We start from the raw sequence: 17,730 nt of genomic DNA, 5'->3' as shown, positions 1-17,730 counted from the left end.
TTTGCCTTTTGGCTCAGCTCCTTCACCACGACGGACCGGTAAAGCGACCGCATCACTGGGGAGGCTGCACCGATCCGCCTGTCGATCTCATGCTCCATCCTTCCCTCACTCGTGAACAAGATCCCGAGATACTTAAACTCCTCCACTTGAGGCAGGACTTCTTCACTAACCTGGAGAGTGCAAGCCACCCTTTTCCGGTCGAGAACCATGGCCTCGGACTTGGAGGTGCTGATTCTCATCCCAGCCGCTTCACACTCGACTGCAAACCGCCCCAGTGCATGCTGAAGGTCCTGGTTTGAAGAAGCCAACAGGACAACATCATCCGCAAAAAGCAGAGATTAAATCCTGTGGTTCCCAAACAGGATTCCTTCCGGCCCCTGGCTGCGCCTAGAAATTCTGTCCATAAAAATTATGAACAGAACCGGTGACAAAGGGCAGCCCTGCCGGAGTCCAACATGCACTGGGAACAGGTCTGACTTACTGCCGGCAATGCGAACCAGACTCCTGCTCCGTTCGTACAGGGACCGGACAGCCCTTAGCAAAGAGCCCCGAACCCCATACTCCCGAAGCACCCCCCACAGAATACCACGGGGAACATGGTCGAATGCCTTCTCCAGATCCACAAAGCACATGTGGACTGGTTGGGCAAACTCCCATGAACCCTCGAGCACCCTATGAAGGGTATAGAGCTGGTCCAGTGTTCCGCGACCAGGACGAAAACCGCATTGTTCCTCCTGGATCCGAGGTTCGACTATTGGTCGAATTCTCCTCTCCAGTACCCTGGAGTAAACTTTCCCTGGGAGGCTGAGAAGTGTGATTCCCCTATAATTGGAGCACACTCTCCGGTCCCCTTTCTTAAAAAGAGGGACCACCACCCCAGTCTGCCACTCCAGAGGCACTGTCCCCGACCGCCACGCGATGTTGCAGAGGCGTGTCAACCAAGACAGCCCCACAACATCCAGAGACTTGAGATACTCAGGGCAGATCTCATCCACTCCCGGTGCCTTGCCACCGAGGAGCTTGCAAACCACCTCAGTGACTTCGGCTTGGGTAATGGACGAGTCCACCTCTGAGGCATCAGCCTCAGTCTCCTCAGTGGAAGACATGATGGTGGGATTGAGGAGATCCTCAAAGTATTCCTTCCACCGCCCGACAATGTCCCCAGTCGAGGTCAACAGCTCCCCACCCGCACTGTAAACAGCATTGGCAGAGTACTGCTTCCCCCTCCTGAGGCGCCGGACGGTTTGCCAGAATTTCTTCGAGGCCGACCGATAGTCCTTCTCCATGGCCTCCCCGAACTCCTCCCAGTTCCGAGTTTTTGCCTCCGCAACTGCCCGAGCTGCAGCACGCCCGGCCTGCCGATACCCGTCGGCTGCCTCAGGAGTCCCGGAGGTCAACATGGCCCGATAGGACTCCTTCTTCAGCTTGACGGCATCCCTTACTTCCGGTGTACACCACCGGGTTCGGGGATTGACGCTACGACAGGCACCGGAGACCTTGCGGCCACAGCTCCGAACAGCTGCGTCCACAATGGAGGTAGAGAACATGGTCCACTCAGACTCAATGTCCACCGCCTCCCTCGGAAGCTGGGAAAAGCTCTCCCGGAGGTGGGAGTTAAAGACCTCCCCAACAGAGTGCTCGGCCAGACGTTCCCAGCAGACCCTCACCATACGTTTGGGCCTGCCAGGTCTGTCCAGCTTCCTCCTCCGCCAGCGGATCCAACTCACCACCAGGTGGTGATCAGTTGACAGCTCAGCCCCTCTCTTCACCCGAGTGTCCAAGACACAGGGCCGGAGATCAGATGAAACGACTACAAAGTCGATCATCGACCTCCGACCTAAGGTGTCCTGGTGCCACGTGCACTTATGGACACCCCTATGCTCGAACATGGTGTTCGTTATGGACAAACCGTGACTAGCACAGAAGTCCAATAACAAAACACCACTCGGGTTCAGATCGGGGAGGCCGTTCCTCCCAACCACGCCCCTCCAGGTGTCACTGTCGTCACCCACGTGAGCATTGAAGTCCCCCAGTAGCACAATGGAGTCCCCAGACTGAGCACCCCTCAGTACCTCTCCCAGGGACTCCAAGAAGGCCGGATACTCTATACTGCTATTCGGCCCGTAGGCACAAACAACAGCAAGAGCCCTCTCCCCAATCCGAAGGCGCAGAGAGGCGACCCTCTCGTTCACTGGGGTAAACTCCAACACATGGCGGCTGAGCTGGGGACCTATAAGCAAGCCCACACCAGCCCGCCACCGCTCACCACGGGCGACTCCAGAGAAGTGGAAAGTCCAGCCCCTCTCGAGGAGCTGGGTTCCAGAGCCCGAGCTGGGTTCCAGAGCCCGAGCTGGGTTCCAGAGCCCGAGCTGTGCATGGAGGTGAGCCCGACTATCTCTAGCCGGTACCTCTCAACCTCCCGCACAAGCTCAGGCTCTTTCCCCCCCAGCGAAGTGACAGTCCATGTCCCAACAGCCAGCCGCTGTGTCCGGGGATCAGGTCGTCGAGGCCCCTGCCTTCGACTGCCACCCAATCCACACTGCACCAAACCCCTACTGCTACCTCTGTGGGTGGTGAACCCACAGGAGGTCGGGCCCACGTCACCTCTTTGGGCTGAGCCCGGCCGGGCCCCATGGGCAAAGGCCCGGCCACCAAGCGCTCGCATACGAGCCCCAACCCCGGGCCTGGCTCCAGAGTGCGGCCCCGGCTGCGTCGTACTGGGCGACGTCACGGTCCTGGAGCACACATTATGAAGTATTGCAAGGTAAGGTGAGGTGCACAGTCCTGAGGTGAATGTGTTGCATTTCACATTATGGAGTGAGGTATTGCACATTATAAAAGTATTGCACAGACAGTGAATGAGTGTGTAAAAGTGTGTGTGCATGGAGCCCTGTAATGGACGGTGTTCTGATGATTTGTGGTGTTCTACTGAAAAATGCTACCGTAGCACTAATCGACAGCAGAGTTCATTGATTTATGCTACTTTGTCAAAAACTGCTCCCGTTGATTATCGGTATGATTTTTGTATATCTCCTAAAGATATAACTCACAACAAGTTACATTACATATTTATTAACTTTACAAACCAGGTCGGGCGGCACGGTGGTGTAGTGGTTAGCGCTGTCGCCTCACAGCAAGAAGGTCCTGGGTTCGAGCCCCGGGGCCGGCGAGGGCCTTTCTGTGTGGAGTTTGCATGTTCTCCCCGTGTCCGCGTGGGTTTGCTCCGGTTTCCCCCACAGTCCAAAGACATGCAGGTTAGGTTAACTGGTGACTCTAAATTGACCGTAGGTGTGAGTGTGAATGGTTGTCTGTGTCTATGTGTCAGCCCTGTGATGACCTGGCGACTTGTCCAGGGTGTACCCCGCCTTTCGCCCATAGTCAGCTGGGATAGGCTCCAGCTTGCCTGCGACCCTGTAGAAGGATAAAGCGGCTAGAGATAATGAGATGAGAGATGAGACAAACCAGGTCACGTGTACTGTCCGAGCTTGGCTTGCATGTTTTGACTGACATTTTTAAAAGTAGCACATTTTGATCTACCAATATTCTCCATCAAATAATGCTCCCAGTAGATACACATTCTATTTTACACCTCCAGTCCCTCCAAGGGCGCTGTCAGAGCATGGGGAGCATGTTTTGATACTCTATTCTCATATTCTGAAATATACATTTCAGATTCCAGCAAAGTCACTCCTGCAAGGTAGCATGAAATGGGCGTGGAAACGGAGCTCAAAAAAATAGGCCTGCGCAAAGACGCAGGGTAGCACATCTCGATAGGTAGCACAGTTTGATAGTACAACGGTACATTAAAGAGAATCATACTGTAATTCAACACAAGTTTTCTGATAGTAACACACACTGGCTCAGCACTAGTAAACAGCTGTAAACATCTGTCAGCACTAATACTGAACAGACGGTGAAAACTTAGTTTAAAAACTGTCGTTATTTTTGAACAGTATTAATAGAGGCTAATCTCATCTCATTATCTGTAGCCGCTTTATCCTGTTCTACAGGGTCGCAGGCGAGCTGGAGCCTATCCCAGCTGACTATGGGTGAAAGGCGGGGTTCACCCTGGACAAGTCGCCAGGTCATCACAGGGCTGACACATCGACACAGACAACCATTCACACTCACATTCACACCTACGGTCAATTTAGAGTCACCAGTTAAAGGACCCATGGCATGGTGGTTTGTTGATGCTTTAAACGGGATCGTGGAGGCTTCCGGATGTTATATCCGCAGCCTTTCTCGAAATGAACCCTCGGAACGTAGATATAGCCTCCTAGAAGAAAGCCCCATTTCAGCGCTTTTTCCAGTGCGTCGTTTTGCTAATGAGAAGCATGGAGGCAGGGAAGTGTAGAGGGTGGGGGCGTGCCATGGGGGGAGGGGCTGCCGTCTGCCTCCCAAGCTGGCCGAGAGCGCTCCTCGTCGGGCACGGCCAGGTGGGCGAATGCCCTGGTCCGTCCGCCCTGTCTAAAAAAAATGGTACAACTCGAGCCCATGGTAAAACTGGGACTTTGTCGGTTTTTTTTCAGCCTGAGGCCCATGGTAAAACTGAGCAGTTTTACCATGGAGGAGTGGGGACTTTGCCGTTTCCTCCCCCCAACTCGCCCCTGGGAGAACCGCTGCCTCCACGGGCGGCCGGTGCCGCTGGAGGGCCGCCCGCGCGACCTCAGCTCCCAACAAAAGATTGGATCTAGGGCTGACTTTCAATGGATCGCAGCGATGGAGCTGCTCTGCCACTCACGACACCCCGGCCCAGAATCAGGGAAAAATACCACGCACTGACGTCATTAAGGTGCGACGCGAGGAAATAAAATAAATTCAACAAATGTTTGGGGTTTTACTGAACAAACAAATAAAATGAACGAGTGACTTAAAAAAAAAAAATGTGGGTGTCTTTGTAAAAACTGTTTTGATTGGCTATTGTAACAGAGGTAGCACAGAGTGCCTGGCTAACTGCAGGAAGCGGTTAGCTGCACAGCTAATGTAGCCATTGCAAACGCACCGATTTTAAAACACGGCAAAACGACTTAACAGTTATACACTTACTTGTTCGGTGTTTGTGGCTGATGCGGCAGGAATGCTTGGTACGGACCCAGGCTTCAGTGACAGTGGATGTGCAAAACCTGCCCTGTACTGTCCCAAGTTGTGGAAACATTCCTCAGGAAAATGCTTCCGACAAACATACACCGTCTTAGGTAGACTCGACGGCGTATTATTGAAGTAAATAAAATTAAGCCACTGCGTCTTCAGGGGCTCTCCCATCGGCAGTAAAAACAGACTCTCTTCTGTGTTGTCACATCCATGTACAGCGCAATTTCCATGTTTCGCTCGCTTAGGTGATGCCATGTTGTTGTGTCCTCTATGGTCTCCTCACTACAACTGGGCGGGCAATCCATACAGTGGGTGGGAATCTAGAGGGGGGGCGTGGGGATCATCTCCCTTGCTGACGTAGTAAAGGGAAGAGCTTATCAACGCGCCGTTTTGACACGCCATTCTCAAATGTTGGGCATAGTTTGGTTTACACATTATGAAATTTCTAGCCACTGGGGTGACTTAAGAAGGTCAGAGGAACTCATTTTAACGTTAAAAAACCTCAGAAAGTGAAAATTTCATGCCATGGGACCTTTGACCAAACCTGCATGTTTTGGTGAATGATATGTTCTTTGCGGAAAGTTGTGGCCACTGAGGGGCATCGGTAAGAATGCACAGTTGAAGATGTGGAAGATAAGGTTCTTGGGGATTTATTAATAAGAACTCAATAATGACATATTAATTAGTTTGTGGTGTGTGTGTGTGTGTGTGTGTGTGTGTGTGTGTGTGTGTGTGTGGTCATTCTGAAAGGGAAATAGAAATGACATAGAGGAAAACAATTACTCCTAAGCATAATGACATAAGAAATTAGCATCCATAGCTTTACAGAGAAATATGAATAGCCTGACCTACAGTGAGCTAAACACAAAATGCTCTACTACAAGTTATAAACACAGTAAGTCAAAACGGTACTGTTCCCCCCCATAATCTACCAAATAATTACTACGAAAGTCCGTTTTACACATATATCAACAGCATAAGCATGAATATACACAATATCAAGACGTTAGATAAAACATTAAAGACTATAACCTCGCAGTTAACTCGCGCTAAATTCCGCGGTAGAAATTTACCTCCGCGAATTATATGAAGCCATGTTTAAACAGAATATCTGTTTTATAAACAGCAAAGTAAGTGTACTTACATTTCTGAACGCACACAAGAAACCAATGGCATAAATCAAGGCACTAAGTAAACCTAGAAACACTGCTGACTCATCAATCTAAAATGGCGACCTCACCCCGAACTTTTTCTGGAATATTAAAGTGGCAGGCGTCCTTCACATGCCTGTGAGGGAGGAGGCACTCTCTGATTGGCTAATAATAATAATAATAATAATAATAATAATAATAATAATAATAATAATAGAATAGGTACTCTGGCACAGGTCAGCCCTTTGTAACAGCCGCCCCCAAATTTGTCCCATCAAATTTGTCACTTGCGGAAGGGCTGACAGGGTCCATGTCCTGAAGGTCAGGGAGGGCGATGAGGCGTGCCACGGGCCTGGTGTAGGTCTTCTCCTTCACCTGGATGACAGCAGTGCGGACTCGTCCGTCTATGCCTGGGATGACGCTGGTGACATGACCCACAGGCCACAGGGCCCTTGGCAGTTGGGGGTCCACCACCATCACAACAGTTCCTGGCTGCAGCGGGTCCTTGTGCCACTTGGACCTGGTCTGCAGTGACGGGAGGTAACGCTGGATGAAGTGGGTCCAGAACTGATCTGCTAACACCAGAGCATGCTTCCAGCGGCGGCGGCTCAGCAGATCAGACTCTGTGTAGACTGCTTGGGGGAGTGATGGATCCAGCCGCCCCATGAGGAGCAGATTGGGTGTCACGGGGTCCACATCAGCTACGTCTGTGGAAACATAGCCTAGAGGCTTCGAATTCAATACCCCCTCCACTTCTATCAGCACTGTCCTAAGAACCTCTTCAGGGACAGGCTGAAGCTGAATAGTGGAGTATAGTGCTGCCTTGACGGATCTCACTTCCCACTCCCAAACACCTCCGAAATGTGGAGCGCTGGGAGGATTGAACAGGAACTGGATCTGGTAATTCATCAGGTGATCTTGAAGAGTGGCATGCATGGCTCTGAAGGCTTCTTGCATCTCTCGATCCCCACCACGGAAGTTTGTCCCCTGATCCGATAGGAGTTCGGCAGGCTTGCCTCTCCGTGCAATGAACCTGCGGAGGGCCATTAGGAAGGAGTCTGTGTCGAGGCTGGACAGGATGTCCAGGTGTACTGCCTGGGTTGTGAGGCACTTAAACAGGATGCCCCACCTCTTTTCATGACGGCGGCCCACCTTCACTGTAAAGGGGCCAAAGCAGTCCATTCCCGTCGAGAAGAATGGGGGCTTCATCAGTCGCAGCCTTGCTGGTGGGAGGTCCGCCATTTTGGGCACAGAGGGCGTAGCTCTCCACTGCTGGCAATCTGTGCAGGCATGCTGATGACGCTTGACAGCTTCACGGCCTTGTAGGATCCAGTTTGCAGAGCTGCGTCGCAAATACAAGCGCTCTGATCCAGGGTGGTGCAGTCTCCTGTCTGTGTCTTGAATGATGAGGCGGGTGACTTCATGCTGGGGGTCGAGGACCACTGGGTGGATGGCATCCAGGTCCAGCTGGTCACTGCAGCGAAGCCTCCCTCCGACCCGAATGAGACACACGGTGTCATCGTACTCTGGGGCTAGAGTACGTAGCCGACTGGTCATAGACACTGGCTTGCCAGCACATAGTAGGTCGAACTCCTCCGGGAAGCTCTCCTGCTGGGCTTGTCTCAGGACTTCTCGCTCCGCATCCCTGTAGTCCTCAGCCGAGACATTGGCCTGGTCAGTGGCTGCCTCATGGCGGGATCGCACAACAGTTTCGACCATGTCTTTGAAGGAGGAGAACCGAGCGGCCGGAGGCGATGAGCTCTGAGTAGTTGTGCTGAGGCAGCAGACTGTAGGTTTCCGCAGCTCAGCAGTGTCTTCCAGCTCTGCTGTGGCAGGTGTTGTAGGCCAGAAGTCAGCCGACTGCTGTAGGAAACCTGGGCCTTCGCTCCATCTGTTGTTGCCGCTCAGCTCTAGCAGCGTCTTGCCTCGCGTGATGTCATCAGCTGGGTTATTGGCCGAGTCCACATACCTCCACACATGGACATCAGTCAGGTCCTGGATCTCGGCTACCCGCGTCCCCACAAACACTTTGTAGCGGCAGGAGTCAGAACAGAGCCAGGTAAGGACTGTGGTGGAATCGGTCCATAGCACAACTTCATTGATGGGCAATGTGAGCTCTCGCTGCAGAAGTGAAGCCAACTGAGCTGCTGTCAGTGCAGCACACAACTCGAGCCTGGGCATCGACAGCTGTTTCTTTGGGGCTACTCGCGATCTTGCAGACAAGAAGGACACCTCCACACGGCCATCAGGACTCTTTGTTCTCAGGTAGGCTACAGAACCGTAGGCCCTTTCGGACACATCGGCAAAGACATGCAGGTCTCTCTGGCAGTTTGAGATGTCCAGCTCACGGCTCACGTAACAACGGGGTAGGGAGATCTCTGAGAGATGCTGCAGCTCCTCTTCCCATGCCAGCCAGGGTTGCAGCACATCCTCCGGAAGTGAGGGATCGTCCCACTCCCTTCGCTTGTCCCACAAGTGCTGCACTAGGACTTTGGCTCGTGTTGTGAAAGGGACAATGAATCCCAAGGGATCATACAAGCGGGCCAGGACTCTGTAAATGTTCCGCATCATGGGTATGGGATGGTCTGGCATCCGGTACTTGTACCTCAAGGTGTCCGAGTTGCAGAGCCAACGGAGCCCTAGAGCTAGCTCCTGCGGGTCGGCACTGGACTCATTGAGCCATAGCTCGCTGCTCTCCGACCTGGCTTCCCTTGGCAAGTGGCTGATCGAGTCAGGGACGTTACTAGCCCATTGACGTAGCTCGAATCCTCCAGAAGCCAGCAGTGAGGTGATCTTGTCCACGAACTGTTGAGCTTCGTCCACAGAGGCAATACTCTGGAGGCAGTTATCCACATAGAATGACCTCTCTATGGCCACCCGAACATCATCGTCTTGCTGGCTGTGGTCAAGGACGTGCTTCTGCAGCGCGAAGGTAGCACAGCAGGGGCTACATGTTGTGCCGAAGGGCAAGACTTGCCAGACATAGGTGTTCGGTGGTTTCTCTGTTTCCAGGTTGCGCCACAGAAAGCGAAGCAAGGGCTTGTCTTTGGGGAGTAGCCTCACCTGATGAAACATGCCCTTGATATCGCTGCTGACTGCAACGGCATGCTCTCAGAAGCGCAGTAGGATACCAATTAGGCTGGAGCTTAGAGTGGGCCCTGGCAGCAGCAGCTCGTTCAGGTTGTCTCCCTTGTACACAAATGAACAGTTAAAGACAATCCTGTTCTTGCCGTTGTGGGACACCATGTGGTGCGGGAGGTACCACAATTCTGCTGCGCTCTTGAGGTCCTCTTCTGGCACCTTGACTGCGTAGCCGGCCGTCTCCAGCTTGGCGATCTCTGCACAGTATGCCGCTGCACGCTCTGTGTCTTTCAGTAGGCGCCTTTCTGTGCGGCGGAGGTTAGCCAGCACGGCCTCTTTGGGTGCATGCAGCTGTGGCATATTCTTCACCCGTAGGAGTGGAGCAGCATATCGTTGGATACCATCTACATCGATGCGTGTGGTCTTCTCTTCCAACAGGTGGATAGCATCCTGATCCTGCCTGGAGCGGGTGACCAGCTTCTCACTCCTGTAGGGGAGAACATCCAACTGCCACAATCTCTCGACACTATGCAGGAGCTCAGCAGTGGGGGAGAAGGTTGACAGATGCATGCAGCTCTGTTCAGACGGCTGTGGCTTCCTCTGCAGAACTGGCCCTTGTAGTGTCCAGCCTAACCTCGTCTTCACTGCTGCTGGAGTTCCGGGTGGTCCCAGGCGCACTGGTTCCACTGGAGTGACGAGGTGAGGGTGGTCGGACCCAATTAGAAGCAGCGGGTGCACTCCATCTAGAGCCTTGAACGGGATACCTCTCAGGTGCTTGTGCTTTCGTTGAAGAGCCTTCACCGGGTATGAATGCTCTGCCAGACTCAACTGCTCAGCTGTAAAGGCCCGCTGTATCTTGAAGGACTGCTTTGGCTGGTCCACTGGCAAGATGGAGAACGACACGGTAGTGCCATGTAGGACTCTGAGATCTTGGCGGACTGTCCTCAAGGCCAGGTCCTCGGGCTGGCCTGTGAGCTTAAATCAAATCAAGTTTATTTGTACAGCGCTTTTAACAATAAACATTGTCGCAAAGCAGCTTTACAGAATTTGAACGACTTAAAACATGAGCTAATTTTATCCCTAATCTATCCCCAATGAGCAAGCCTGTGGCGACGGTGGCAAGGAAAAACTCCCTCAGACGACATGAGGAAGAAACCTCGAGAGGAACCAGACTCAAAAGGGAACCCATCCTCATTTGGGCAACAACAGACAGCCTGACTATAATATTAACAGTTTTAACAAGTATAACCCTCAACTGTCCTCATGGGGCCGTCCTTCACAGGAGTGGGGCGATAAAACTCCGACCAGACACAGGGCACCAGGATGGATCAAGCAGGTCCGAGGGGCAGAAGAGGCCAGCATCTCAATCCCAGGATCAACATGTAACTCAGAGGGACAGATGGGGGGGGAGAAAGAAAACACGTTGTTAGGTATGCCCTAAAAATGACAAGTATTAAATCTGTGTGGTAGGCTCGCAGAGACGAGAGTCTTTACATCAGGCATAACACACAATGGCATGTTAATATGGTAAAAAATATATCATGACCTGCTCTGGCTGGATGCTTGATTGGGTGATGGGAGCACACTCCTCAGCAATGATGAGATGCAGATGGGACCCTTAGGACTGGCCAAGACAAGCTTAAGGCTGTGGGCAGCTGCTGGGAGTAGAATGGTCCTCTCTGAACCATCATCGAGAATGGCATATGTCTCCAGGGTGTGAGGGCCATTCCGCAGTAACACTCGAATCACTTTCAGGAGTACCTGATTGCAGCCTGACCGCCTGTCCAAGTACAAGACGTCATTGACACTGGGTGTGCTAACAAAGCAGGCTAGGTTCTTTGTCTCGGTTTCAGACTTGGCATTCACATCGTGTAAGGCATGCAGATGTTTGCCTTTACACCTTTGGCACAGCATCTTCAGACGACACTGGGCGGCCTGGTGCAGTCTGCCACAACGCCAGCATCTTCTGTTGGTTTTGATCCACGCCGTCTTCTGTTCCACAGTGAGCAGCTTAAAGTTAGCACAGTGATCAAGGAAGTGCTGGTTGTTGTTGCAGTAGGGGCAATATGAGGTTTTCTCCGCCTGCTTGGCATTGGAGGGTGGCGTAGCTGCTACTGTGGCACTTTCAGGCTGATCCGTAGTGTGCAAAACGCTAGTGACTTTGGCACCCTTGCTGTCTTGGCGACGGTCAGTCCTAGACTTTGCCTTGCTCTTCTCATCATGGTCCCGAGGCTCACACATAGACTGCTGCATCTTCAACTCGTAATTGAGCCAGTCAGAGAAGTGCAGAAGGGTAGGTATGGTGACTCGCTGCGGGTACAGGAACCTCTTGAACTCTGCCCTCATGTCCTGGGGCAACTTAGACAAGAGCCGGGATACGTGTGAGCCACAACAGAGTTCGGTCTGTCCACTCATCCCAAGCTGATTCAGTAGGCCCACCAGTGATCTTACTTGGAGTGCGAACCTCTTGAAGCCTTTAGTGTCGCCATGTGCAACGCTCTGGGCGTCCATCAGGTCCGCGATGTACCTGAGTGCCAGCTGGTGTGGCTGTCCGTAGTGCTCTGTAAGGCTGGCCATTGTATCGGTGTAGGGCTGAGGGGAGTTGGTGTATGAATCGGCGATGAGCAGAGCGTCTTCATACTTTAGGTGATCGACCAGTATCTGGAACTTAAAGCCCTCTGTTGCGTCCCTTGGCAGCAGATTCTCCAGTGCATCCTTCAGCCTCGCGAACTCCCTTGGATCTCCTTTGGTGAATGGAGGGATTTTTGCCTTGGGCCCACGATACACTCTCTCCCTCTGGGGGGCAGATATTGGCTCACCAAACTCTGACGCTGATGGCGTGTATGGTAGACAATACTCTGGTGTTAGTACCCTGGGTACTGGCGGTGGAGGTTGAGGCAGCACTGGGCGCGGCTGAACTGGGTGCAATGCCCTCAGGCGTGCTGTAAGCTCTTCCATTAAGTCCTTTACCGGAGAGGCTGGCTGCTCCACTTCCTCTGCTACGGGAGGTGGAGGCAGTGGCCAGTCACCGTCATCTCCTGGAGGCAACATGTATGCACTGGGTTGAGCAGACGGTGGCGGTGGCGGTCCAAAGGACTGGGACCACTCCCTTTCCTGCTTAATAGGACGCAGTCGTGGATATGGTGCAGGCATATGAAGAGAAGGAGGAGGGGCAGATGGCGGTTGAGACGGTGAGTGTGGCAGTGCAGCGTTAGTGTCGAGTCGCCTGTGCAGGTCCAACATCTGTTGCTGCATTCTCTGGTTATCCTCCACTATCCTATGCAGAACAGCCATGACATCAGGCGCAGCTTCAGTGATGGGCTTACTTCGTGGCACAGCAGGTGTGCTCTGGTAAAGGGGGGCGACAGGTTCAGGTAAGTAGACTGAGTGCTGAATTCCTGCTACCTGTGCTGCACCACGCTCTTCCCCCAGAGCTGGAGGTGTGAGAGGCGTCATCCTGGCGTATCTCTCTGAAGCTCCCTCCATGCTATGATAGCGCTGTTGTCCGGGTAAGTAAGCTGCATCATGAGGGGGGGTAGTTGGACCGCTGCAGGGCTGGAAGAGAGACGGCATAGTCCTCCAGCCAGGCTGGCTGCCGCACTGCACGGCGGGGACACACATCTGCAGGCGGAGGGCTCCTTCTCTGATCTGGAAACATCTTCAATAAATCCACAATGACCACTAAATCCTCGCTGGGGCCTCCAATTTGTTTTGGTGAATGATATGTTCTTTGCAGAAAGTTGTGGCCACTGAGGGGCATCGGTAAGAATGCACAATTGAAGATGTGGAAGATAAGGTTCTTGGGGATTTATTAATAAGAACTCAATAATGACATATTAATTAGTTTGTGGTGTGTGTGTGTGTGTGTGTGTGTGTGTGTGTGTGTTCGTTCTGAAAGGGAAATAGAAATGACATAGAGGAAAACAATTACTCCTAAGCATAATGACATAAGAAATTAGCATCCATAGCTTTACAGAGAAATATGAATAGCCTGACCTACAGTGAGCTAAACACAAAATGCTCTACTACAAGTTATAAACACAGTAAGTCAAAACGGTACTGTTCCCCCCCATAATCTACCAAATAATTACTACGAAAGTCCGTTTTACACATATATCAACAGCATAAGCATGAATATACACAATATCAAGACGTTAGATAAAACATTAAAGACTATAACCTCGCGATTAACTCGCGCTAAATTCCGCGGTAGAAATTTACCTCCGCGAATTATATGAAGCCATGTTTAAACAGAATATCTGTTTTATAAACAGCAAAGTAAGTAAGTGTACTTACATTTCTGAACGCACACAAGAAACCAATGGCATAAATCAAGGCACTAAGTAAACCTAGAAACACTGCTGACTCATCAGTCTAAAATGGCGACCTCACCCCAAACTTTTTCTGGAATATTAAAGTGGCAGGCGTCCTTCACATGCCTGCGCGGGAGGAGGCGCTCTCTGATTGGCTAATAATAATAATATTAATAGAATAGGTACTCTGGCACAGGTCAGCCCTTTGTAACACTGCATGTCTTTGGACTGTGGGGGAAACCGGAGCACCCGGAAGAAACCCACGCGGACACGGGGAGAACATGCAAACTCCACACAGAAAGGCCCTCGCCGGCCACGGGGCTCGAACCCGGACCTTCTTGCTGTGAGGCGACAGCGCTAACCACTACACCACCGTGCCGCCCAAAAGAGGCTAATATTACCCAAAATAATATTTACATTTATTTACATTTACGTCATCATTCCATCCTTTACACTTCTATCTTACAAATAAGAAAAGTCACAGCAGCTCATGTGGCAGAGTGTGATTTGACAGATAGGAAAAAGACTTGATTTAGAGAAAAGACTGAACACATGTCATTTATATTATAGAACTGCCACTTTATAGAAATTTCAGTGATATAATTCACTCCTGCTGAGAATAAATTCACCAGCAGATGGCGCTCTCACATAGGAATACACATAGGAAGCTTGCAAAGAGCTGACATCAGAACGAAGTGTTGTCAATGAATGAATGTCCGTGAATGAGAGCGCTATCTGACCTGCTGCATCTTTGTGTATTCCCAACAGGCAGGGCCAGAGTGGGCCCTGTTTTCAGTCCGGGAGTTTAATTCACGGGGCTCCACTTAAAATTGGATGGTGTGTGGCCGCGTGTCTAATCCGCATATACATTTATCTGTGTCACCAACATGTCCCAAAGTTCCTTAGTGAAAATATTTGAAAACACATCCAAAGGACATGCATCTTCAGAAATCGGCATCTGCGGCCCGGGTGCGGGAATGAACTTTTACGTCGGGGGCGAAATCCAGCTGACTGCCACTCCAAATAGCAAAGCAGCGAGTATGGCTGATTGTTTTGCGTTATTTAAGACGAATTACACAACACATTTTTAGTCACATAGTCTTAAAATAACGAAAGCACCCATCTCGCGTGCATTTGAACCAATGCTTGTGCATTACATGCCGCATACGCCTCGAAAATAATGGCAAATCAACAATGCTGGGTACTCAGCAACCGGCAGATAAAGCGTGAGGGCGCATTAGGCAACTCAAAAATGGTTAAATGAAATGTAGGCTAAAGCAAGTGTTCGATTCTGCTTAGAATATTGGCATACGCATACACCTCTTCTAAGTTATATATTTAACAACAATTATTGAACATCAGATATGACTTCTAGGCCTATGTGTTCATAACCACAATGTGCGCACGCCTGTGGAAATGCACGGTGTGACAGCGAGATGAAATAGGCTGGATGAGGAAATAACGCGCAACAGCACATTTGGGACCTGCTCATCTAAAATTGTTAATAATGTAAAGCAATGTCCGGTTCTTCTTAGAATTAAGACATACACCACATCTATACCGTGTAAATTGCGAGATTTCACATGACATCAAAAAGCTGAATTGACATCGCAAACTATCGACACATTATAGGCCTAGCATAGACTGATAAAATCGACAAACAGGGTTATCATACTCCATATCTTTCGTAACCTACCAGCTGGTCTTGAGAACATATCTGTCAATTTGGCACATTTTGCTGCCACCTCCTTCCTTTTTTTTAAGCTTCGCCCTTTCGGTTCCACCTGGCCTCTTTCTGCCCTCCATCACTGACGCGCGCTGTTTCGCGCCAATGTTGTTTAAGTTCCCCGCAATACAGAGGAGGAGTCTTGGACCAAACCAACTGCAATAGAGGGGAGGGGAGAATTTCCTTATTTGGTAGCGAATATTTAATCTGCTGCGATGCTGTCGGCGTCTGGGCTGCCATGTGAAAATGCAGAGTGCAGTTGAATTGATAATTAATGCAAGAATAAGATCAGTGACCAAAATTAGTGAAAATTATTTTCCCCATGCTCCAAGCAGGCCACCATTGATGGTTTGGGCCGGGAATGGTCCCGGCTAAATATTGAGGTATTTCACTCACGTGACCAAGTCATGTGATGCTGCCATTTTGGACGGCACGGCTCGAATCAGTTTGAATGCGAGGAAGGCGACAAACGAAAAACAAAAGAAAAAGGAGCGAGATGCAGAAAACACCTTCACTATCCAGTGATGTAGGGCATTTACAGGGCGAGCAGAGGGAGAGGTATTTGCAAAAATTGAGGTTAGCAGGCTTAGAGAACGACGTTTACCTGCTTCCACCAGGATTGTTCACTGACGTACGGAAGTACACGAAGCCCTCGTCTTTACCTGACTTCAGCCCACATGATCTGTATACCTATGTCGTTAAAAACCCATCGCCATACACAGGTATTGATCTGAAAGCGTATAAGAGTTTGGATGCCTACAAATATTTTGTGTCAGGCTGGGTAACATGCCTACATCAGCGGGTCGTCCCTGGAGCCGGTGGTCGCCATCTGATTACAGCTAAGGTTTGTTCACATTTTCATTTACTTTCGGTCCTCAGGATAAACAAAATGTTATTAAATGTCATTGAAATAACTTCTTAGTCTGTTGAGACATGGCCCGTTATAAATTTGCTGTTACCAGGCAATGACCAAGAACTGTATTATTAGGGTCGGTGTCTGTGTTGTAGCAGTGTACTAGCAGCTAGCTGTTAGCACTAGCTAATGTCAACAACATAGTAGCTAGTATGTTACTGTAGCAATGTTTACGTTCAGTCATTTGGATGACTGTTAAAACCTTTCAGTCTCAAGTTTTTCCTTTACTGGATTTACTAGTTTACTGAGCTAGCGCTCTCCGGCCAGGCCGGGAGCCATCGCGCGCTCTCCGTCCGAGCCGCGAGCCATCGCGCGCTCTCCGTCCGAGCCGCGAGCCATCGCGCGCTCTCCGGCCGAGCCGCGAGCCATCGCGCGCTCTCCGGCCGAGCCGCGAGCCATCGCGCGCTCTCCGGCCGAGCCGCGAGCCATCGCGCGCTCTCCGTCCGAGCCGGGAGCCATCGCGCGCTCTCCGGCCGAGCCGCGAGCCATCGCGCGCTCTCCGGCCAAGCCGCGAGCCATCGCGCGCTCTCCGGCCGAGCCGCGAGCCATCGCGCGCTAGCTCAGTAAACTAGTAAATCCAGTAAAGGAAAAACTTGAGACTGAAAGGTTTTAACAGTCATCCAAATGACTGAACGTAAATATTGCTACAGTAACATACTAGCTACTGTTGTTGACATTAGCTAGCTTGCCGTCCAAAATGGTGGACACCGGGGCGTCACGTGACCCTGTGACGTCAGGTGAAATACCTCAATAGGGCCACCCCGGCATTGCCAACAGGTAAATACACTCAAAACATAATTCTGTAAACAGTAACACTTATAGGAGCGCAGATAGCGGCCTGTGTAATGGTTGTAATGGGATTAGCAATGAGTTTTCCTGTCAGTTGTTTGTGGTGCAGCGAGGGCGGCCAGTTAACGGTCACCAGTGAAGCCGCTGAGTGTTTGGTACAAAATAACCTGCCAGCTAAATGAGGAATGCAGTTTGGAGATGGATATGTAATGTATGAGGTTTACTGTGAAATGTGCTGGTAATGAATATGTTTACCGTAGCCTAAACATGCTAGTAATGAATAGTGCAGGTAGTTGGGTTTGGTTCTGTGTTTCCCTCAGCCCGAATGAACGAACGTTAGCTAGCCTAATGCTAATCGCGATTGCTAACTCTTAGCATTTAAGCATTACAGTAGAGGGAACTGGTCTGTATGTGGTTGCTGAGGGAAGGATATACCAAGACACGATTGTTCTTTAAAGTGTTGTGTGTCACACTATTTCTGTATCTATTTTATTGTTATTCCCTGTTGAGTGAGGAATGTAAATTGAATGGCAAGAATATAAGCAAGACAAATGTTGTTCCGTGGTGGGAACGTTACAAATGCGCGTGCAGGCACAGGAACACTCACTCACTCACACTCTCTCTCTCACTCACTCACTCACTCACACTCTCTCTCTCTCACTC

At 50.7% G+C, this 17,730-nt stretch overlaps 1 protein-coding gene across 1 annotated transcript in view; it reads left to right on the top strand.

Moving 5' to 3' along the window:
- The window catches only part of LOC132888470 (NACHT, LRR and PYD domains-containing protein 3-like), a 111,679-nt gene that overhangs the window by 77,757 nt on the left and 16,192 nt on the right, over positions 1-17,730 (top strand). The window contains exons 16-19 of the mRNA XM_060924516.1: positions 9,765-9,882; positions 9,933-10,017; positions 10,119-10,296; positions 12,452-12,517. Coding sequence (XP_060780499.1) covers positions 9,765-9,882; positions 9,933-10,017; positions 10,119-10,296; positions 12,452-12,517 — 447 coding nt within the window. The remainder of the gene's footprint in view (positions 1-9,764; positions 9,883-9,932; positions 10,018-10,118; positions 10,297-12,451; positions 12,518-17,730) is intronic.

The sequence above is a fragment of the Neoarius graeffei genome, chromosome 6 (genome assembly GCF_027579695.1).
Source record: "Neoarius graeffei isolate fNeoGra1 chromosome 6, fNeoGra1.pri, whole genome shotgun sequence".
In the NCBI taxonomy this organism is placed as follows: Eukaryota; Metazoa; Chordata; class Actinopteri; order Siluriformes; family Ariidae; genus Neoarius; species Neoarius graeffei.
The sequence above is the reverse complement of the archived record's forward strand: the minus strand, read 5'-3'. Positions and strand labels throughout refer to the sequence as shown.